At 44.0% G+C, this 23,799-nt stretch overlaps 1 protein-coding gene across 1 annotated transcript in view; it reads right to left on the bottom strand.

The window, feature by feature from the left end:
* The window catches only part of TNFSF8 (TNF superfamily member 8), a 31,378-nt gene extending 18,321 nt beyond the window's left edge, over positions 1 to 13,057 (bottom strand). The window contains exon 1 of the mRNA XM_086413891.1: positions 12,511 to 13,057. Within this exon, the coding sequence (XP_086270017.1) occupies positions 12,511 to 12,705 (195 nt within the window). The 5' untranslated portion in view covers positions 12,706 to 13,057. The remainder of the gene's footprint in view (positions 1 to 12,510) is intronic.
* Between the last annotated feature and the right edge of the window lie 10,742 nt (positions 13,058 to 23,799).

Genomic DNA, 23,799 nt, shown 5'->3' on the forward strand with positions numbered 1-23,799 from the left:
TCTAAATACTTACATAACATGCTGCTGCTGCTGCTGCTAAGTCGCTTCAGTCGTGTCCAACTCTGTGTGACCCTATAGACGGCAGCCCACTAGGCTCCCCCGTCCCTGGGATTCTCCAGGCAAGAACACTGGAGTGGGTTGCCATTTCCTTCTCCAGTGCATGAAAGTGAAAAGTGAAAGTGAAGTCACTCAGTTGTATCTGACTCTTCGAGACCCCATGGACTGCAGCCTACCAGGCTCCTCTGTCCATGGGATTTTCTAGGCAAGAGTACTGGAGTGGGGTGCCATTGCCTTCTCCATTATATAACATAAATAAGCATAAATGTATATTATTTATGTTAACATTCACCTATGTTTTATTTATTCTAGAATAAGCATAACTGTATATATAAATAATCACACAGTTAAGAAAGAGGTTGCTGGCAGACAATCTGAGAGCAGATTGGCTCCTGAAGGAGGACCTGCGGGGTTGGGGAATGGAGGGGAGGAAAGGAGGTCTTGCTCACATGTTCTGAGCAAGTAAGCAACAGAAGCAGATGGGCAGTTTTTCACCCCAATAAATTTTTCAGAAGCCGTTCTCTACGTCTGCGTCTCTATGTCTTCCCTGTAAACAGGTTAATCGGTGCTATTTTTCTAGATTCCATATATATGCCTTAATATGTGATATTTGTTTTTCTTTTTCTGACTTACTTCCCTCTGTATAACAGGCCCTATATTCATCCCCTTCGCTGCAACTGACTCAAATTGGGGAAGGAGTGACTGAAGTCGCTCAGTCGTGTCCAACTCTTTGTGACCCCGTGGACTGTAGCCCCCCAGGCTCCTCCGTCCATGGGATTCTCCAGGCAAGAATACTGGAGTGGGTTGCCATTTCCTTCTCCAGGGGATCTTCCCGACCCAGGGATCGAACCCAGGTCTCCCGCATTGCAGGCAGATGCTTTACCATCTGAACTGAAGGGTTTAGAGGCCGTCAAATGGACATGACCTATAAAGGCAATTCTGATGGTTTTACATAGAAATGACCTCTAATGGAAGAGAACACAAATGGGAACTATTTGAGATACATTTCTATGTAAAATGTAGTTTGCACTTAATTCAGAATTTTAAACGAGCACTCTGCAACCGAGACCAAATATCAATTATCTCTTGAGGTTTTCTACTATGTACCAACATCAAATCTACATAGGAACAAATGTTACTCCTGCTTTTCTCTTCTATATCAAATGTCCTGAAGCCTTTGTGTCTCTCTGGAGCGAGGCCGAGTTTCTGAAGGCACATTCAGGGTAGGGCAAATTGAGAAAGTAGCACTGACATATATATATATACACACACAGACTATCATGTGTAAAACAGATAGCTAGCAGGGAGCTCTGTGTAATAGAGGGAACCCAGCCTGGCACGCTGTGATTGACCTAGGGGGTATAATAGGGAGCAGGGGAAGACGGTTCAAGAAGGAGGGTGTGTGTGTATATATATATATATATACACACACACACACACATGTGTGCTAAGTTACTTTAGTTGTGTCTGACTCTTTGTGACCCTATGGACTGTAGCACACCAGGCTCCTCTGTCCATGGGATACTCCAAGCAAGAACACTGGAGTAGGTTGCCATGCCCTTCTCCAGGGGATCTTCCTGGCCCAGGGATCGAACCTGCATCTTTTATGTCTCCTGCATTGGCAGTTGGGTTCTTCACCACTAACGCCACTTGGGAAGCCTATATATATATATATATATATATATATATATATATATATATATATTTATGACTGATTCTTATTGATATATGGCAGAGACCATCGCAACATTGTAAAGCAGTTATCCTCCAATTAAAAAAATAAAAATAAATGAAGCTAAAAAAATTCTTCAGAGACTAGTTTTCCCACCTTGGGCTCTCTCCGCCTTTCCCCCACCTCAACCTTGGAGACACCCCTCACTGTCCTGGCAATAAGGAGTGAAGTATCTTTTGACCTACCCAGATCAAGGTCTCCTGTAGTGCATTGGATTGAGATATTAATAAAGACCTAAAGAAATGTGAGCATTTTCATGGATTAAAACAACTTCCCAATGTCTAATCGAGCAAGAAATTAGTTGCTGCTTGCATCTTATTTTCTTAGTGTTGTGTCAGAACACCTAGGACCATCTAGAGTTCTCTTTTTATTCTGCCACTGCTCTAGGGACTCTGTCCTTTTCCTTCCACTGACAGCTCTTCTGATCAGTGACTCTCCTCTCCAGCCCAAGTGGATGGTCCTGAGTCGAGGAGGTCTCCTGAGGCACAGCCCTGCAGAGCACTGATCTGGAGGAGGAAGTCAGTATAAACTCGAGGGCTTCAGCTTATCAGGGGAAAAGAAATGAACTTGGCTTGGAAGGTCCTTTCCTATTTGCTTCCATAGTCTATGATTTTACTGCCTTGGCTGAAAGCTCTTAACCTAATAAACAGCGCGGTACATCTGTGGTCTCTCAAGTACACACACAGTTCAAAGGAAAATCTGATGTCATAGATTCCCCTCCTGGTTGCCTCCTGAGACAACAAACAGCCTTTCATAAGTTAATAAACATCTGGCTTACTGCCAAGCATGTCCATCGATTAGTATGATGTGCACACATGTGAAGAAAAACATCTGCATTTAAGTGTGGTGCTGAGATGGTGGACTTCATTGGCTGCCCTGGAACATATCCAAGGACAAGGAGAGAATGCCAGAGCAACAACCCCCGAGGAGCCATCGCAGTGGCTACTGGCAATTGGGAAATACCAGAGAATTGTACATTCAGCACATGTCAAATGGGCACATCGTGTGTGCCAAGCTCTAAGTCATTGGAAGACATCCTGTGGATTTTATGGCTCAATCATTAAAGCAGTCGTTCAGAACATACAGATAAATATAGAACTAGAATTGCAAGTTGTGGCAAGAGCTACGAGGGAGAGAGGCAGCATGTTTCCAGATAGCACTTGAACATGTGTACGAATCACTTGGGGAGTTGTTAAAATGAAAATTCTGATTCAGCAGATGTGGGTGGAGCCTGAGAGTCTATTTCTGCTAAGCTCCCAAGTGACAGCAGAGCTCCTGGCCCACAGAACACAATTTGAGTAGCAAGGCTGTAAGAAATACTATCCGAGCAGAGATCTAATTTAGGGGAGTCTGAGTTGGTGAAGTGGGGGTGTGGTCATTTGAAGGCTCTCTGGTTTTCTAGCTTCAGACAGAGGATGTCAAAAACAACATGTCATAGTACAGGGAAGAATCCTGTTGCTTAAACCTTAGCCCAGGACCCATGGCATCCAAGACAGAAGCGTGACTTTTGCTGCCTTGAAGAGCTCCTGGCATGAGAACAGGTCTCCATAGCTTCCCTTAGGTACCCCCAGTAGACAGGATCAAAGGATCAGGGCCAGAGGGGAGCCAAGGCATCCTTTAGTCCATCAAGCCAATTTTCACAGACAAGGAGACTGAGATATTTGTGAGTTGGTGGCAGATCCTAGAATGAAATTCTCCAGTGCCCTTTCTATGCCCCAAGAGAGATGCTGTCTGCAGAAGCCATGGATAGACCAGCTCACTCTCCTTCCCCTCCACCCATGCGCCCTCCTGTTGGCCGTCTTTGCATTTGGAGGCGGAGAAGTAGGGTATAAAGAGATGACAAATTACATTTTGTTGAGGACCCTCTATGCCCTTGACACTATGCTGAGTGCTGTCCGTTTATCTACTCCTCTTTAGTAAGGTACCTCCCAGTCTAAGAATTCTTTCCCAAACCTAGCCTGGGGATCTGGGTCTTGGCTGGAGAAATGTGAACTACCATGCTTAGCAACTTAGCTTTGAGGTAAATAGTAAACAGGCTAGACACAGACAGAAGCAAATGGGCCCTCCCAGGTTTTCATTCTCAGCTCCATTGAGTAGCTTCCTCATAGCTCAGTTGGTAAAGAATTCGCCTGCAATGCAGGAGACCCTGGTTCCATTCCTGGGTTGGGAAGATCTCCTGGAGAAGGGACAGGCCACCCACTCCAGTATTCTTGGGCTTCCCTTGTGTTTCAGCTGGTAAAGAATCCACCTGCAATGCAGGAGACCTGGGTTCGATCCCTGGGTTGGGAAGATACCCTGGAGAAGGGAAAGGCTACCCACTCCAGTATTCTGGCCTGGAGAGTTCCATGGACTATACAGTCCATGGGATCGCAGAGTCGGCACAACTAAGCTACTTTCACTTTCACTTTCACTTTAGTAGCTCAGGAAACTTGGTTTCCATGTATACCAACCAGCTACATTTCCTTAAGTATGCTTCTCTCTCTGTCTCTTTTTTTTCAGACTCTGAGTATCTCATGGGTATCCTCAACAATGTTTCTGTGTATGGAGGGAGGAACCCTCCTTACATTTAACCTTTTTGTTCCCAGGTGAAATGAGCTGTTCCAGTCATCTTCTCTGCCTAGGACTCTTTGTTTTCCCATTTCCTTTAATCACTGTGATTGCTAATAATTCCTCTCTCTGCTGGATTATTGACATAATAAGATATTATACATAAAGTTATGGACATTGTCAGATATTATGCATAAAGTGTTAGCAAGTGGTTGGAAATGGTGGCTATTTTGGTTACCCTCTTAATCCTAATGAAGTGTGTAATTTGTCTCAATACCTTGAAAGGTTTATTTCTTTTCACAGAGCAATCCTGTGCAGGGAAATCAGCTCCTAAATCTACTTTGACAAAAGATGCCCTCTCTTATTGAAAATGGCCAAAGACAACTGATGTTTGGACTATGCCAGGTGGCCTCACATCTTGTAAGGTGGGCCATGGAGACCTTTACCAGGAATGCCTCTCTTATTTTTGAACTAATGTGATTAAGCACTTAATGTGGGTACTTCAGAGGGGATGACAGAGGATGAGATGGTTGAGTGGCATCACTTACTCAAAGGATATGAGTTTGAGCAAGCTCCAGGAGTTGATGATGGACAGGGAAGCCTGGCGTGCTGCAGTCCATGGGGTTGCAAAGAGTCAGACAAGACTGAGCAACTGAACTGACTGACTGAGGGTACTGAATCATCAGGGGCTAAATGCTTTACATGCATTAACTTATTTTATCTTTACCGTAAGAATTAGTGATTGACTGAGACTTAGAGAAATAGCTTAGTGGCTAAAGGTCCCTTAGATGGTGAATAGGAGGGAAAGGATTCAAACTGGGGCATATTGACTTCAAAGGCAATGCTCTTCAATCCCAAGCCACGTTGCCCCTCTAGGGTAGGGCAGGATGCAGCTGGGGCAGAAAATTCTCCTGAGACTCCATGATAAAGTGGATTGAGGTCCTAGAAAATTGTCCTCGGTAGCCTTGGTTTTGCTAATGTTAGTGAAAGTGGTCGTTGGAATACAGGGGCTTAAAGCAGTGCTTCTCTCACTAGGGGTCTTGTTAAAATGCTAATTGTGATTCTGTAGGTCAGGGATGGGCCCTTAGGTTTTACATTTCTAATGAAATGACGAAATCATCTTCCAGATGATGCCAATGCTTTGGGACCAGGGACACACTGAATAACAAGGTCTTAAAGACAAGTGAACTCTGGGAGTTGGTGATGGACAGGGAGGCCTGGTGTGCTGCAGTTCATGGGGTTGCAAAGAGTCGGACACGACTGAGCGACTAAACTGAACTGAACTGAACTGAAAAACATTACTCAACACATAGTCAGAACACTGAGGTCTGCCTGTCCACAGGAATGGGGGAAATGGCTACTGGAGGCTGAGTGTGGAGCTGAGCTTATGGATAGGTTCAGAAGACCTTCCTAGTCTGTTGATGGGGTGGCTTCCTGTCATCTTCTATCTGTGCTTCTTGCCACCTGGCTCTAAGTCCTGCTGCTCCCTGGTGCAGTCTGGACTGATCTCTGTTCTGCGCCTGGCCTTACTCCGGCCCCACCTAGAATGCCTGGCACCATCTCCTCTTGCTCCCATCCTTTCAATGGAGAGCTCTTCTCCACTGACGCATGCCAGCTAGCAAATACAGAAGAAGTGAAAGAATTAGGCAATCATCATCCCTCAACCCTCAGTGCATTGGCTGATTCAGTTGAGGGTCATCACCAAAGAATGCCAAAACCATGGAATGAAGGATCTTTGAATGCCTTCGAAGTATTACCCTGTAGATTACTTAATAAAAAAGATTAAAGTGGTTTACTAAGAAGACTTCCCTGGTGGCTCAGATGGTAAAGCGTCTGCCTACAATGCAGGAGACCCGGGTTCAATCACTGGGTCAGGAAGATCCCCTGGAGAAGGAAATGGCAACCCACTCTAGTACTCTTGCCTAGAAATTCCCATGGATGAAGGAGCCTGGTAGGCTACAGTCCATGGGGTTGCAAAGAGTCAGACACGACTGAGCGACTTCACTTTCACTATGAAGACAGACAGTGGTCATGCCTTGAATCAACTGACTAACTGTTATTGCCAATAATGGGGCAACCTGACATATGCTTCTAGCCCTGCTGCGAAAAAGAAGAATATAACATTGCTTATGTCCTTTTCTTGCCCAAAATGTTTCATCTGAATATTATTGTGAGTAAACACTGACAGGCCCAAAACGTGACAATAGAACTGTCCTGGATCCTTTGAAAAAGTCAGTGTCATGAAAAAACAACAGAGAGCAGAGGAGACTGTTAGATCATTGCTTCTCAAACTTTAATGAGCATATAGATCACCAAAAAAAAAAAGTGAAGTTGCTCAATCGTGTCTGACTCTTTGTGACCCCATGAACTGTGGCCTGCCCAGCTCCTCCATCCATGGGATTTTCCAGGCAAGAGTACTGGAGTGGGTTGCCATTTCCTTCTCCAATAACCTTATTAAAATGCAGAGTTTGATTCATTGCGTCTAAGGTGGGGCCCGAGAGTCTGCATTTCTAATAAGCTCGCAGAGCCACCTTTTAAATAGTAACATTCCAAGGTAAAACAGATGAAACCATTTCTGTATGTGACCTGAGAGTAGATTCTGGATCGAGAAACAAAAGGCACAACAGCTATAGAAGACGTTTTTGAACAAGTGGAGGAAATTAAAATATGGCCTATGTATTATTATAAACTGATGCTGCCAAGATAACATTAACTTTCTTGGCCATGATAATGGCACGCAGTAAGCAGGAGATGGGTGCTGAAATGCGTGTGGGTGAAAGGTCACCCTGACGGAACCTTTCTTTCATATTTATAGAAAGGAGCAGAAATATGGCAAGATACCAACACTTACTGAATTTAGGTGAAAGATTATATGGGTATTTACCATTCTACTTTTCAGTAGGTTTAAATTTCTTCAAAATAAAACTTTGGGAATCAGACATGATCCTTTTAATTCTTGGAGGAGGCTCAGCTTCCCTTCTAACCTCTTTTGCAAACCCCTTCCTCACCCCGAGCAGAAATTGTCTTCCTCTCTTCTGGTCTATGGCAGTGAGTGCAGCGCTTGCATGCTACGTTACTTCAGTCCTGCCTAACTCTTTGTGACCTTATGGATGGCAGCCCACCAGGCTCCTCTGTCCCTGGGGATTCTCCAGGCAAAAATACTGGAGTGGGTTGCCATGCTCTCTTCCAGGGGATCTTCCCACCCAGGGATCAAACCTGCATCTCTTGCATCTGCTGCATTGGCAGGTGGGTTCTTTACCGCTAGTGCCCCCTGGGAAGCCCACATTTAGTGCCATTCTGCCCCAAATTCAAGCACGTGAGGGTTTGGGCCTCACCTCTCCAACTTAGAGATTCCCAGAAAACAGGGCTCCCACCTTGTCCACTTGGGTTCTTCCCTTACAGCTTAGCCTAGGGCTTTCCCTGGAGAAGTTGCTCAGTGGACTTCTTCGGATAAATAACTGACTGCATTGGAGAGAGTAAGTTGGATAGAGAGAAGTATCACAGGGCATTTCAGTTCAGCCCTGTAGTTTATCTGGAGTGGAAACAAATCTAAAACCTTGCCACCGTCACCTCCAATCACTTCCCCTAAATTCAACTCTCGGTGGGGAAGTAGAGTGGCATTGGAAGGGTAATTTTTTTTTTTTTTTTAATAAAAGGAGTTTTCTCTGTTTATAAAGGGAAAGAAGGCAGTTGCTTTCTCTTCTTTCTAGAATGCATGAGCCCTTCCTTACTCTAACATTGTGAAATGTAAATAGATGTCTCCAGGGGCTAGACAAGACCAGGCTTCTTGTTTATAACAGAAACATGTCTTAAGATTGAAGGCCTCCAAGCCAGTTGAACTGTGAACACCTCTAGCGTCAACCTTATTGCTGTTGTTTAGTTGCTGAGTTCTGTCTAATTCTTTTATGACCCTATAGACTGAAGCTTGCTAGGCTCCTCTGTCCATGGGATTTCGCAGGTAATAATACTGGAGTGGGCTGCCATTTCCTTCTCCAGGGGATCGTCCTGATCCAAGGATCAAACCCTCATCTCCCACTTGGCAGGTGGATTCTTTATCACTGAACCACGTGGGAAGCTTGTCCACCTTATAGCCTATATATGATCTATTTATAACCCTTTGTCTCTGGAGGAGATATGAGAAAATTTTTTCTCTTTGCTTTGCTGTATAAGTTGTGTGACATTTCATTCTGACACAAATGCATATACTCTGTTGTAATTACTTCATAAGAAATCAATTTTCTTTCTTTTCCATGAAGATCTGTCTCTTTGTTGGTAGGACTTCTACTTCCTCAAGAGTATTGTGTACAATCTCTTGAAAAATACACATTGCATTCCCACCTCCAAGGATTTATCCCACAGATAGACTTGCAGATGTGCACAGTGAGCAAAGCTTCTAGAGAAAATCTTGTGTCCTTCACTAGACACAGATGAAATATGAAGTACAATAAAATGCTATGTGACTCTTCAAAAGAATGAGATAGACTTCCATGTATTGACATGGAAGGATTTCCACGATCTATTAAGTCAATAAAGCAAGCTGCAAATTTACGGGTTTGCTATAATGACGTGTGTGTACTATATATTTATAGAGCATAGATTTTTGGAAAGACATGAAAGAATCTGTCAATTGTCCTTATCTCAGGAAAGAGGAATTGGTGGTTGGGTGGAGAGGGTGTGAGAAATTTCTACTTTTTTCTTTGCCTTTGCTTACTATTTACTTTTCTTAAACCACGTGGATATAATATTTTAAATGAATATAATGGTTTAAAGGTCAGTAAAATACAGCCACTTCAGAGACTTAAGACAATAGGCAATAAGTTCCATAAGTAATATGAAAACAGAGATATTTTTGGCTTTGATCAAGGTTCTATGTCCATTACTTAGAACATTACTGTCCTGCACACAGTAGATGCTCAAGAAATCTTTAAGGTTGAAACCTAAGTTCTTTGCCTCTCCCAAGGAATTTGCCTTTGGAGTTGTTTGGTTTTCAAACCAAATCTCAAGGCGATCTTTGCCGATTTTCCTACATGCCCTACACTTCTCACTTTCCTCATGCTGATCCATTGGCCAGGAATACTCTCTCCTCTGATCTCTGGAGACCTGTTTGAAATTGTGCACATTTCTCAAGCCAAACTGAAACTCCAGTCTCCAGTGAAGTTTCTCTTAGATCTGCCTGGGAAAACATTCCATCTCCGTAACTTGTGGTTTCATGGTTAGCCCTATGTGCCTACATCCCATCACTTATTATATATTATAAGTTAATTTTGGTTTAAATTTTGCCTGTACATGTGTCTTTTTATTTAGAACTGTGACTTCTGGGGGCTTCCCAGGTGGTTTTGTGGTTAAGAATCCACCTGTTAATGCAAGAGATTCAGGAGACCCGGGTTCAATCTCTGGTCAGGAAGATTCCCCTGAAGGGGGAAATGGCAACTCATTCCAGTATTCTTGCCTGGAAAATTTCATGGACAGAGGAGCCTGGGAGGCTACTGTCTATGGGGATGCAGAGTCAGACACGACTGAGCACACACACAGTAACAGTGGGGACTTCTTAGGCCAGTAGAACCAGCTCATGGTTCTCACCTTGCCCCCACCCACCCTCAGAAGACTGCTGGGTGGCCATCGATCCATTTCACTTTTAATAACTGGGCTATGAGTTTAAGGTCCTTAGGTATCTCCCATTGATTCTTTTATTGGGGGTCCTATTAAGAGTCAATTCATTTGTCTAAGTTGTACCTGTACTAAAGCCTCTTCCCACAGGAACCTGGTAACTCAAGTTCAAGGAGATAACTCTCTCTTCTTAGTTTTTCTGACAGTTAATATCTGAATGAATTATTGGAAATGGTATGTATAAAACACTTAACTTGTATATCACAGTACTTTTAAGCAAGTTACTGATATTTCTCAGGCTAAGAAATCATAGTACATCAAACCCTAGAGTCAGATTGTGAAGTGAATCTTTTCATCTCCCAGAGTGAGGGGAAGTCAAGGAATTGGACGCCAGGAAGGACACACTCCCAAGAGAAGAGGAGGAAGGGAGATTTTTTTTTAGTGCTGCTGTGGCTGTCTGTGTCCTTAAAGGGAACAGTGGCCTCATTAAACAGCCAAGCAGTCTTGACTCCCACTTTCTCAGGACAATTTAGGTCAAGCCCTGTCCCCTTTCTGTTCCTCGTTTTCCACATTTACAAAAATGAGGCAGAAAGATCCACTCCAGTTCCTTCATGGAAAGAATCAATTCAACCAAATGTGGGACTTGAATTAGGAGCATTCTGGAGCTCCTCCTCGCTTTATATGTCAGCACCACACCACGTACCAGGGTTATATCTTTCTCTCTCTCTTTTCCCCTCTTTCCTTCTTTCTTTCTCTCTCTCATACCAGTTCTAGCTACAATCTAACTGAAGACATTTTCGAAGGCCACTTTAATTTCTTTTCTTTGGCTCTTGCTGTAAAATGATACACCTCTGATTTACTTCAGATTAGAATTACAGAAGTTATAGAGTCTGTACAGAATAAAAAGGGTCCTAGAAGGTAATGGCACCCCACTCCAGTACTCTTGCCTGGAGAATCTCATGGACGGAGGATCCTGGTAGGCTGCAGTCCATGGGGTCACTAAAAGTTGGACACAACTGAGCGACTTCACTTTCACTTTTCACTTTCATGCATTGGAGAAGGAAATGGCAGCCCACTCCAGTGTTCTTGCCTGGAGAATCCCAGGGACGGGGGAGCCTGGTGGGCTGCCGTCTATGGGGTCGCACAGAGTCGGACACGACTGAAGCAACTTAGCAGCAGCAGCAGCAGAATATTCTCAAGTGTGTTATTCCTAGTAGATGTAGATGAGCCCAATAAATGATGAGTTTCATAAACTTTACAATCTAAGTCTCAAATGCTAGCAATTCTGTTATCTTTCACTTTTATGGAGGTATGAGTTTCAAAGCTTCATTTAAATGTCAGTTCTTGAGGACACTTGAGAAGCAGATACCCAAGCCTTTTAAAGCCTGGTTCTTTTCAGCAATCAATAAGGTAAAGAGCATTCAACCTAAGACAACTAAAGGAAACCAGAACAAATTCTGCAGGATTGAAATACTATGAAAAATGAGAGCTTTGAAGGAATAAATAGAAATGTACGTACTTTGAAGGGGTGGTAGTATTGAGGGTACAGTTCTTAAACTATCAAAATTACTTCATTAAAAATTCATGAGCAATATATACTCTCAGTACAGTATTTTCTCTAAAATACATCCTGGTGGATTTGCTGTAAACACCAATTTCCTAAAATACGAATAAGCTTCCTCCTTCACCTCCTCTGTTTTCATAGTAATTCTTACCATTTACTTATAAAAAACAAAGGTAAATTTCCTGAGACCGCTTAACTTCACAGTGTGTACCCATAATTGCTTGTAGTTTCGGGGTTCTGAGCAGTCTCAGAGGGAACAGGTGTGAAAAACATTTCTACCTTCTGCCTCCATGAGCTGTGTTTTTGTGACACACTAAGCCCTTCAAAGCAGTGGGTCAGGAGGAAGCTTTGAACTTGTCTTGTGAGCTTTAACACTGACATGTCCAAGCTCTAAAGAGCCCTGGTCTTCTCTCTGGCCTCCTTTCCTTGCTCTCTTTTCTTGTTTTGGCCTCTGAAACTTAACTCCTGGCTAGAAAAAGTGCTTAGCATTGGCCGAGGCCTCTGAAATCTCAGGAATGTCTGGACTGAGAATACAGAATCCTGGAATCTGCTCTGAAGTCATCAAAGACATGACACTGGTTGCACAAATGTGTTATTAAGTTTCCTTGTCTCTTCCATCTTTAATAGAAGTCTTTAGATCAGCAACAGTTATTATTTTTTTTAATTGCAGTATAATTTCTTTAAAGTGTTGAGTTCATTTCTGCTGTACAACGAAGTGAATCAGCTATACATGTATGTGTATATATCCCCTTCCTCTAGGAAAATTTCTCAAGGCTAAAAGCTCCTCTCCCTTCTTTGGCTCAGGTGTATATAGAAAGTTTGGAGGTGATGGCTCAAGAAAATTTTCCCTCAAAAAGCCAAATTATTTGAGAGGAGTGAGTTTCCCGTTTCTTTGCTCCCTCTCTCTGTTGATGTTGGTTCTTTGCTTCGTTTATCCCGAAGTCTCTGTGGAGAAACTGAACATAAATCAGAAAGGAAAGGCAAAGAAGAGAAGTCCACTTACCGTCTTCTGAACTACCAGCACCATAATGGTCGCCACAGCAAAGACGAGACACAGAGCCAGCGAGGCCGTGGTGAAGCAGAAGTACCCGCGGCCCGTGGTTCCCCAGTGGCTGGTGACGGAGCCTGCGGGCACATGCATGGCTGTGTCTTGAGACGGGGCCAGTGGGTTGAGTGCTCGCTGCAGCCCTGGGTCCATTCTTATATAGGCTTCCCCACATCACACCTTATCTCTCCTCATCTGATTCGGTTCTGGGCCCATCTCTGTTCCAAGAAGGATTCTCCCCCTGCATCCTGGATCATGTGACTTGGAAAAAAACCTTCACCGGCTGCCTCACGAAGAAACTCTTCTCTGGGGGCGTGAGGCGAAAGGCAGCAGGACGGGTGGGGGACAGGCTCATTTTTCATCGCCAGGGATCAGTTTGAGTGAAGAGAAACTGTAGCTATAGAGAAGGTGGCTGATGTCAGAGGCCGAGTAGGAAAATGACGGTTTCCCTACGCTGCTGTGTGTGTGTGTGTGTGTGTGTGTGTGTGTGCGCGCGCGCGCGCGCGCGCGTACACACAAAGCAGCTGCTGTTTCAGTCAGACTCAGCCACAAAACGCCTTCCGGCTTGAGAAGCTGCACGTTCTCCTCAGCGCGGCCTGTGGCTCAGAAGTCCTCATCAGAAAATCTCTCTCTGCTGGGCCTGGAGGGCATGGCAACCCCTACTCCAGTATTCTTGCCTGGAGAATCCCATGGACAGAGGAGCCTGGCGGACTACCGTCCGCGGGGTCACACGGAGTCAGACACGACTGAAGCGACTTAGCACACGCAGGGAGGCTGGATCCCCCGGACCGTGGCAGAATGACTCAGAGGGGTTGATGATGTTGGCTCCTCTTAAGAACTGGAAATGCTACCAGATCTCTGGCAAGGAAGAGCCCACAAATGTGGAAGTTTCTCCACAGGGAGAAAAGCTTAATGGCAGGATGAAATTGGGGGACAGGTTCAAAGATGCTGTCTGAGAGCAGCAAACTGGCAACACCGATCTTTTGAACAAAAAAATCCTCCAGAGTATATTGGGATCTGTTAAATTTGCATGTAAAGTTGGACCTGCGGTAAAACTCAGAAAAAGGGGAAGCAGCTGGCAGCGAGGGTGGGGGTAGGGAAGTGGTATGGTGAGGAGTGCAGGGGTGTGTGTGTCCTGGTGGTGTGTGCGTGTGGGTGCTGGGCGTGTGGTATGTGTGTGCTGTGCATGTGCGGAGTATCTGCATGCTGTGTGGTGCGAGTTGTATGTGCTGTGTGTGTGTGTGTGCGCACGTGTGACTACTACAGTCGAGCCTCTTCTGTCTCAGAGTAACACAATGCCCCACTTCACCCTCACCTCTGCTCTCTGAGGCAGCTAAGATTTTTTTTTTTTTTACAGATATGGGAAAATTGAGAATCAGAGAGGATAGACACTGTCTCAATCAAAGTTGCAAATGTTGATCAATGGAATCACTTGGGTAAACAATTAAACCCTGCTGGCCCCGGAATCCCTGCTACTGTCATTGTACGTGAGGTTGAAAACCTGAGGTCCTCTCTCAGCCTTCCCCCTCTCCCTTATGGTCTTGGGTCCTTGTACAAACCCTTATGCCCCTCTCTTTTTTTCCCTGTCTGCACTGACAGGCACCATAAAGATCAAATGAGAGCGTGATATAAGAGTACTTCTTGAATGGGAATAGACTTGGCAGAGGGTATTGGACCATTCTGGTTGAATGTTCCAAATAGTCTGGAATTTAGACAGAGTGGATAGATTCTCAAGGCAGGCAGAGCTGCCCACATCTGACTACTAATCATCTCCATTTCAAAAGACCATTTAAAAAGTGAATTACTGCATAACCGGTGCCTCCGGATGTAGCTGTTTGAAAAGTTCATTTGGAAGTACCCAGTCCTTTGCAGCACCTCTCCCCTTTCTGTGCGCTTTTCAGCTGCTGGGTATCTGCGATCCCACAGAAATCCCAGAGCCCCCCAAGGAACTGTTCTGTGTCCAGAGCCAAGCTTGGATTACTGCGACTTTGGCCTTTGCAGAGACCCCACTACTGAGCATCACCTGACTTGGGTCACTCTTAAGAACTGGTCTGGATATTCCTTCCCAGTGAATCCATAAAATCATAGGGATCCTGGAAATGGAAGAGCCAAAAAGAGGTAAATTCTGGGGGGCTACATAGAGTGGTATAAAATGTACCATCAGTTCAGGTCAGTCGCTCAGTTGTGTCCAAATCTTTGCGACCCTGTGGACTGCAGCATGCCAGGCTTCCCTTTCCATCACCAACTCCTGGAGCTTATTCAAACTCATGTCCATCGAGTTGGTGATGCCATACAACCACTTCATCTTCTGTCATCCCCTTTTCCCCCCGCCTTCAAGTGTACCATAAACAAGGAAGATGAGGTTCCCTTGATCCCAAGTAGGACTTGGTTTGGGAAGAAGCGGGTGCACATATCCATTGGATCTGTCACTGAGGTGGGAATAAAGCAAGCCAGCGTCTTCGGGGGTACGCACCTGGCTGATTCAGGGAGAAGACTGTGTCCCGTGGTGGGCTCGGGGTAGTGAGTGGGAAGCAGAGGGCTCTGTCGTCCGCCCAGAGCCGCTGAGAACCGGCTGCTCCCTTGGCCTTTCTCTGCAGTCTCTTTGATGAAAGTGGAAAACTTCTGATTGTTGAATGGAAGCTGTGGGTGTTGAAAAATAAAAAGACTTTACTTGAAGTGCAGGTCTTCCTGAAGGCCTGCGGGGCTCAGAAGGGCAGTGGAAAAAAATGTTTGTCTTACAGTCACAAGTTTTGCATACAGTGTAATGTCCTGGGAGGGAAGGCTGACAAGGGGGAAAAAAATCTTTGTTTTTTATTCAAAGATTTTTATTTTGTTTTTATTCAAAACCCTTTGTTTTAATTCAAAACCTTCTGAGCAGTTGAGATTTTCACATCAGTTCGGTTCCCTGTTGGACTGCGGACCCAGTTTCGCTCCTCTCCGTGTGGCACTCCTCTACTGTTGAACCACCCGTGGTTACCTGTTTCTCAGCCTCGTTGGTCTAAACTCTCATCTGCTGTCAAGCTGTGCCTGAAGCTAGCCCGGCCCACCTGGTGGTCCCATCTCTTGGGTTAGCTGGCTTTTTTCTCCTCTCTATTCAGCCACCCAGTGCACAAATGGAAAGAGTTTTTACAGAGCTTCTTGTTGAGTGATTTTCAAATCCTTTCTGGAAGCACCAGCAGTACAGTGAGTGTAAAAAGTCATGAAAGTGGAGTTCTCCGGCTAGAGCAGAGTCAGGAGAAGAAGGGCTGATTGCAGGCTGCTCATTCATCATTTAATAGCCAGAGGTCTCTCCAAGGTGGAACAACATTGGGAAACTTGTGATTTAGCTCAAACCCCTCAATCCTCAAACCAGGAAACTGAGCTAAAGGAATGGAAGTGACCAAGATGGAGTGGGGTAGGGGAGTTCCCCTGGGGAGGGGTAGATAACTTAGAAGTCTCTGTGCTCGGTCTCATCTGCTTCCTACTGATGTTCCAGGCACACTCGGGCTTCTTGTCACATTCTCCTCGCCCTTTCACAGCTTCATATCCTTCCTGTCCCTGGAGGCCCCTGCCAGCCTGGATCCATCCTCTGGGAAAGCCTATCCAGACCTCTCAGGTCCAGCATCTTCACTCCAGAGCCCACTGTCTTCATGCCACATAACACCGCATCTCATTATCTGCTTGTCTTGACATCTGTCCAGTGTGTGAACATGTGTGAATTTTGCCTCCCCCTTAAGATTGAGAGTTTCTGGGGGCAGTCTGCACCTTTCTAGTCTTCTGAGTCCTCACATCCCACCCTGTATTACTTGATGCAGGGGCTACCTATGGTCAATCTGCACTCAATGAATGAGTTGATTTTATGTTTATAGAAAGAGAAAGTTCTAGAAGTTTGGCTAATGCAAAAGAACTGTGTGATGGCATAGGTGTCCCTGACTTCTCAGTGGTCCCACCTTTCCCTGTCCTGCTCCAGATGGCTCACCCATTGGCTCTTGCGTTCCATCACAGCTGCATGAAAGTCACCACCAGCCTCCTTTCAGCCTGTAGTTGCTGAGGAGTGGCTGCAGCATCTGAGACGCAGTGAGCAAACCGACTTAATCTCTCATCCCTTCAAGACGGAATCCCATTTAAAAACACAAATACGAGCCAGCTGTAGGATCCCCCTACCCTCCTTTGTTTCCCCATAAGAGAGACTAATACTGCTATCATGTAGACACCTCGTTGTTCCCAAAGTGTGGTCCCTGAACCAGTAATAGCAGAACTTAGTGGCTGGCACTGCAAATTCTGGGGCTCCACTCTACGCCTACTGAGTTAGAAACTCAGGCTGGGGTATGGTAATCTGTGTTTTAACAAGCACCCAAGGGAATTCTGACTTCTGAAACCATTTGGAAATCACTGGTTGAGGGAAATAACTTCTCCAGCTTCTAGAAAGAACCTAGAAGGGATCATCTTGTCCAGACTCTGGCCTTTAGGCAGGTGAAATCCTACCCCTATTTTGTAGACTAGAAAACTGAAGCTCATTAAGAGAAGAAGAGTGTTGCCATGAAGACTCATTTTTAAAATCCCTTGATTGAACCCTCTTTCTAACCTCAAATATGGCTATACGCTGCAGAAATACTATTGCTTATGCAGATAGAGATATATTTGTAGTACTTATCTAAACTTCTTTTGCGATGATCACTGTAGGTAGTAGAGACAAATCTTAAAAAAAACACCCAAAACTCCTTGTGTAAAAATACCCCACGGGTATTTTAAAGCGGTAAAACTGGCAGTGAAACTACCTACTGAGGAGAGTGGGTCCTGTCCTGCTAACCGGAGTGGCCTTTATCTTGCTGAAGGGAACTAACTTGAATACATCAGACATTGGTGTTAGCCAGAGTGATTGTTCCCTAAGAGGATCCAGTGATGAAAGATATAGTCAGGGCAGGTTTAGGGCAGGGTCAGCAAACTGTGGTCACTGGCCAGTTTCAACCCACCACCTATTTTAACAAATGCAGTTTTATTAAAACAGTCATGCATGTTTGTTTATGTACCATCTGTGGCTCTGTTTGCATTGTAATGGCAGAATGAAGTAGTTGTAACAGAGATCTCAGGGCCCAGAAAGTCTAAATTATTGCTATCTAGCACTTCACTGGAAGAGTTCAGTGATCCCCGGTTTAGTGTATTAAGCTCAGGGCAGAATAACCAAAGAAAGGATCTGGAGAAAGGAATAGAAATGTGTTTCCCAAGACTCCTCTGTAAAATCTTCACTTCTGTTTACATTATTAAGTCATGCTTGCGTAAGAACTGAGAGTGAGGTGTGGCAGAAAACATCTAGGAAATACATAGATAGATATACTTTCAGTATGGGATATATCCACATGTGTGTGTTTATAAACACTAGATAATATACATGTATACAAGAATACACACATGTTAATTCTGCCTACTTTAAAAAGGGTTTGAGGCAACTTGAAATAAATGCACAAATATGTAAGGACTGAAGCCATTACAACAAGGCAAACAGTAGGAGCCCAGATATGAAGGTAGAGTGTAAAGTGAATGGATTAAGGAATCCTGGCTGATGACATTGTCATGAGCACAACACACACACACGCCTGAGCTTCCTGGTAACCAGGGCAAAGAAGAAAGAAAGCACATTGGGTTGCAGAACTCTTTGACTGTAAAAAGCAGATGAGTTCAAATGGAGACGTGGACCCTTTGCTGCTTGTACAGGTGCTTTGAAATATACTCTCTGACTTAGGATAATTCAACTGACAATATTTTGACTTGACGATGGTGTGAAAGTGATATGAATTTAGTAGAAACCTCCCTTTGAGTTTGGGATTTTGATCTTTTCTCGGGCTAGCAACACAGGTATGATACTTTGTCCTGATGCTGGGCAGTGGTGGCTGCAGCTCCCAGTCAGTCACAAGATCACCAGGGGAAACGACAATTCTGTTCTGCACTTTCAGGGTAGTTTTCATTAAATTACATGAGATACTCAGCACTTATTATAAAATAGGCTCTGTGGCAGGTGAATTTGTCCAACTATAGGCTAATGTAAGAGTTTGAGCACGTTTAAGGTAGGCTTGTCTAAGCTATGATTCTTGGCAGGTTAGGTGTATTAAATACATTTTCAATTTTCAAATTATAAAAATTACCTTCAATTTACGATGGGTTTATCAGAGCATAATTCTACTCTAGTTCAGCAAATGATTGTAACCTATGAATTGAAAGTATGACATGGCAATGACTTAGGATAAAAGCCGTTTTAACAAGTTGAAAATACTGCAATATTTAAAAAGACATGTTGTTTTATGATTTTCAGTGACACAAAACTAATGATAGGTAACTACTAGGGAAGCAAGAGATTCAAGGGAAAAAAGGAGAAGTAAATGGCAACCCACTCCAGTATTCTTGCCTAGAGAATTCTCTGGACAGAGGAGCCTTGCTGGCTACAGTCCATGGGGTTGCAAAGAATCGGACACAACGGAGTGACTAACACTTTCACTTTTACTTTCCTAACCTCTAGGGTCTTCCAGTAGAGTTGAAGGACTAGAAAGCCCTTTCATTTACATGGTGCTTAAGGACTCAATTATGGGCTGATGTACTGCAGTCCAAGGGGTCGAAAAGAGTCAGATGGGACTGGGCAACTGAACAACACAATAAGGACTCAGTTGTCATTCAAAGAAGAGAGGTGGGTCTGTACTTTTTTGCAAAGCTGAGGAAAGGTCTTTCCATATCAATAAAAAAGACATGAGAAGATAAAGAATGATGTGGTACACATCATCCACTAGGTGTACAGGAGCTTCCTATGCTGCCCTCAGGAAGCTTATAATTGGGTGAGATGGCAATTAAATAAGTGATTGAAATATGACATGGCTGATATTAATAACAGATGATTCAGGGTGTTACACGTGCACAGTGGGAACACGAGAACTCACCTGTCCCTCTCTAGGGGACTTCCTTGAGGTGACCTCTTTGACATCTACATTAGTTTAATGAGCAAAAATCCACCCAAACTCTTCTAGGTTGTCTTATTGCCTTTCTTTTCCAGTTTAAAATCTTTTAGCATCTCTCCTGTGGAACCCTGGTTGTGTTTCCTTTGCAAGGCTTCCCGGGCCTTCCCCTAAGTTTCCTTTTCAACCTCTGATCCCTCATAAACCTTCCCACCCCTCCAGGTGCAGTTTATGCTGATCCCCTCACCTGCTAATCTCTCCCCTGAATCCATTTCTCTGCAGGCAGCATCCTCACTCCAATATCAAATTCCCTATCTTATATCTCTTGCTCCAACAATTCAACAGTTTTTTTTTTTTTTTTAAGTTGCTGTTCAAATGTTTTCTCTTCTCTGAGCTTCCACTCCCAACTTCTAGTAAGAAATAATATATCCCTCTTTTCTCTGTAGGACTTCATAGCACACCTATACCTCCAAGCAATAATGATGAGAGTAATTATTTTATGATTACAACCACCACTTACATTTAATGAGTTCATATTGTGTGCCACACACATTACATTGATAATGTCATATATTAGTTTTTACAAGTAGCCCATAAATGCTGTTATTCCCTTTGGCAGATAAGGAAACTTAAACTTGGAGCTGGCATTCTGACATAGGCCTGCCTGATGGCAGAGCAAGTTGCTGTAAGCACTGTGTGATTATATTGCCTGTACTCTAGGAAGCTAGGCTTCCTGATGGCTCAGAGGCTTCCCTGATGGCTCAGCGGGTAAATAATCTGCCTGCAATGCAGGAGACACAAGGAGATGCTAGTTAGATCCCTGGGTCGGGAAGATCCCCGGAGGAGGAAATGGCAACCAGCTCCAGTAATCTTGCCTGAAAAATTCTGTGGACATAGTAGACTGGCAGGCTACAGTCCAAAATGGTCACAAAGAGTTGGACACTGACTGAGCGTCTGAGCACTCTAGGTAGCTACCGAAGGGCTTCGTTCCCCTAGATGGACTATAATCACCTTGAGAACACAGCATGTCCCTGCAGGAAATGACTTACATGTGTCCGCAACTAGCAGGCACCCAGTAAATGTTTAATCTATAATCTACCTACCAAACCCATTTAAAATACATAATATTGGTGAAAAACGCCATTTAAAAAGTTTTTCATAAATGAGGTCTAAACATGAGACTGTCCCAGAGAAGAGATCCCAGGCCGGGTCCCCGCCCCAATTCTTGTTGCCTTCTGTCTTCCAAATTCCTGTCTCTTTCCCTACCCCAGTCCTTGCTTCTAAGCATATGTGTTCACCCATGTCTAGAAATGGAAGCAGAGAGAAACTCTGACATAGAGATGTCAAAGGACATTAGGGTGTTCTTGGAATGTACTTGGTGAACGAAGAATCAGATGAACAGATGTTATTTGGAGGAAAGGAGAAAGATAAAGTGTGGAGAGGGAGCGGCAGACGTCTGAAAACTTTTCAGAAGGTCAGGATCTGTTCTTTTGAAGAGAAGAATGCCTTGTTTCTGAGATATTCAAACTTTTTTCATGTAAAGTCCAGCCCCTATTCTCTGATTGTGTTAGATTTTCGGACTTCACTGAGGGTGGAGATTGACACTGAAAGATGTCCCAAAGTGTTGTTTCCTGATGTTAACAAAACCAGGAAATGACCTTTTCTTTTCTCTTTAAAGTGAGCTAACTCTTTTTTTTTTCAATTTCTACGAAATCTGCAGCTCAATTGGTCTTTGTTTTGCAGTAAAAATTGATTTATCCCTGGAATAAACAATTCAAATTAAATAGCCGCCTTTAACTGGTGCAGCGCTGCATATTTTTAGTTGTTAAGGGCCAAGCAAAGGAGAAAAGATGTGAACCACAGCAGAATGCACCAATCCATTTTTTGTGGCTGTTATTTTTACTGGAAAGGAGAGCAAAGAAGTCCCAACCTAATCTAACTTCTTAACACCAACTTTTCAGTTGTGCAAAGAAAGAGGGTATTGGCAGATAAAAAATGCCAAAATGTGAGTGCTTGCACAGGGCATAATCCAGGAAGTGGGGCAATAGGGTGTGAAAAACTAGAAAAGCGGGTAGTGGAGCACTCTCCGGGAAGGGCATTGACAGTGAAGCTACAGAGGAGCACAGACATTTGGAGAGGGCTTAGAGAGGTGTCCTGAAAACACAGACCCGACTTCAAATTCCTTCCCCTTCCTTCTACTCAGAAATGAACCTCTGTTGAGCACTTGCAGTAAGATGCTTGTGATTTTTGAGAGGGATCCTACTTAGTCACCCCAAGTCTCAGCTGTTTTTGTTGGTAATATGACAACAATCATTGTCACTTTTAGAGTAGTTAAAAGATAGATCTTGTGTTTAAAAACACCTTAGAACACCTCCTGGTACACAGCGGGTACTTGGTTTACATTTGTTGGAAAGGTCTGAACTTTTCTTCTTGAAGTTTTAGATGCTAACTTAGTGAAATACACCACTGGGTGCATATTCAGGCAACAGAACTCTTCCTCCATCGTCCCCCGTCCAAAGATGTCTGTTCTCTTTCCTTTCTTCCTCTTTCTCTCCTCCCAAACTCTTTCCCTTTCTTTTCTCATCTGTCCTTGTGCCCTTCTTGGTTTAACTTCCCAGCTGCAATTTAACCAAGTATATTTCTCTCTTTTATTTTCATGTTACATGTCTTTTTGTTGGTCCCTAATTGTTTATAACAAATATATATTCTTTTCGTAAAGAAGATACTGGAAACAACCTATAATCCATATCCATAGGGAGATCACTAGCAGTACTTGGGATTGTATTAAATATACATTATACCGTTGTTTGCTTTTTAAATGTGTGTAGTTTCCCATAGGTCATAGAAAATATGTTATTTTCTTGTCTGAATATCATACTATCTTTCACTACCTCTTTCCAGGGAATGTGGAATATATAAAAAATAAAATTAAGTTTCTCCCTCTGAAACCAGCCTACAAGGTGGTTAGCATGTGCTATGTGCCCTTTTCTTCCTGACATGTAAAGTTGCTTTCTGGGATATCCCATTCTGTCCTTCGGGTGAGAAGTGTACGCAGTAACTGACAAGTAGCTGGACAAGATGAAAATCTTCCATAGGAACTGAGAAAGCGCAGTGCATCAGCACAAGGGGGCTTCCCAGGTGGCACTAGTGGTAAAGAGCCTGCCTGCCAATGCAGGAGACATAAGGGACTCAGGTTCAATCCCTGGGTCAGAAAAATCCTTGGAGGAGGGCACGGCAACCTACTCCAGCATTCTTGCCTGGAGAATTCCATGGACAGAGAAGCCTGGCAAGCTACAGACCTAGGGTCACAAAGAGTCAGACATGACGAAAGTGACTTAGCACACACACACACATTGGTACAAGGGACTCATCTGCCAGTTTGGCAAAATCTTAGAAGCTGCCCTACCCTTAAAGGACTGATACCCAGGTGTGGCTTGGCAAGGTGTTCTTAATGGCAAGCTCTTCCCATGAGGTTCTGCCTTTGATTTCCCTGTGAATGCCCCTTGGAGCATCCAGACTAAGCAAAATCGGCCCAGGTCTCCTGGACTTTCATGGGACCAGAGAGACCTGTACCCTGGAGGCCATATGGCTTTGCCTTTCTTTCCCCTTTTTCTTCTTTGAAGTGATGGAACTTGATAACCACTTTTGGGGGGAGAAAATAAAGCTCCAAATTGGATACATTTAAAACATTGTGGAAGCCGTAGTCCCTGTTGCATTGGGCAAAGAGTTACTTGATTAATTAGGTTAAAATAAAAGGACCTCATCATTCTTACAGGGTTATGTGGAAAACATCATAATGTTGTGATTAAAGAATTACAAATAAAAAGTAGAAACAACAAGGGGAAAATACGCACGGATATTGATTTGATCTGGGAGTGCATAAGAGCTCTTAGGAGTGGCAGCAATTGGTTATGAGCCTGCTATGTGACCACCGGTTCTAGTCCTGCGCTCATCTGTACTACTGCTTCTCAGACTTTAATTATGCATAGGAATTGCCGGAGGATTTTGTTAAAATGCTGATTCTAATTCAGGCAGTCTGGACTGAGGCTGACTCTTAACGAGTTCTGGGTAATGTTGATGCTATCTCTCCAAGGGCCATGCTTTGAATAGCAAGGATAAATAACCGGATCTGCACAACCACAGAGACATGCCTCACCTAGAATACAGCAGAGGAAATATAGCAGGCTGAGAGGCAGCACCGAGTGTGTCTTTTCACTGTCTTCATGGCGGTCGCTCCCCAGCAACACCGGTGTTGGCTCTGTAACGACTGCACAGTTGGGCATAGGGGCCACTCTGGTTTAAAAGCCCAAAGCTCCGCCAGAACCAGTGT

Source organism: Bos grunniens, chromosome 8 (genome assembly GCF_055505025.1).
Source record: "Bos grunniens cultivar Pamir isolate PY7600 chromosome 8, Bosgru_T2T1.0, whole genome shotgun sequence".
Taxonomy (NCBI): domain Eukaryota; kingdom Metazoa; phylum Chordata; class Mammalia; order Artiodactyla; family Bovidae; genus Bos; species Bos grunniens.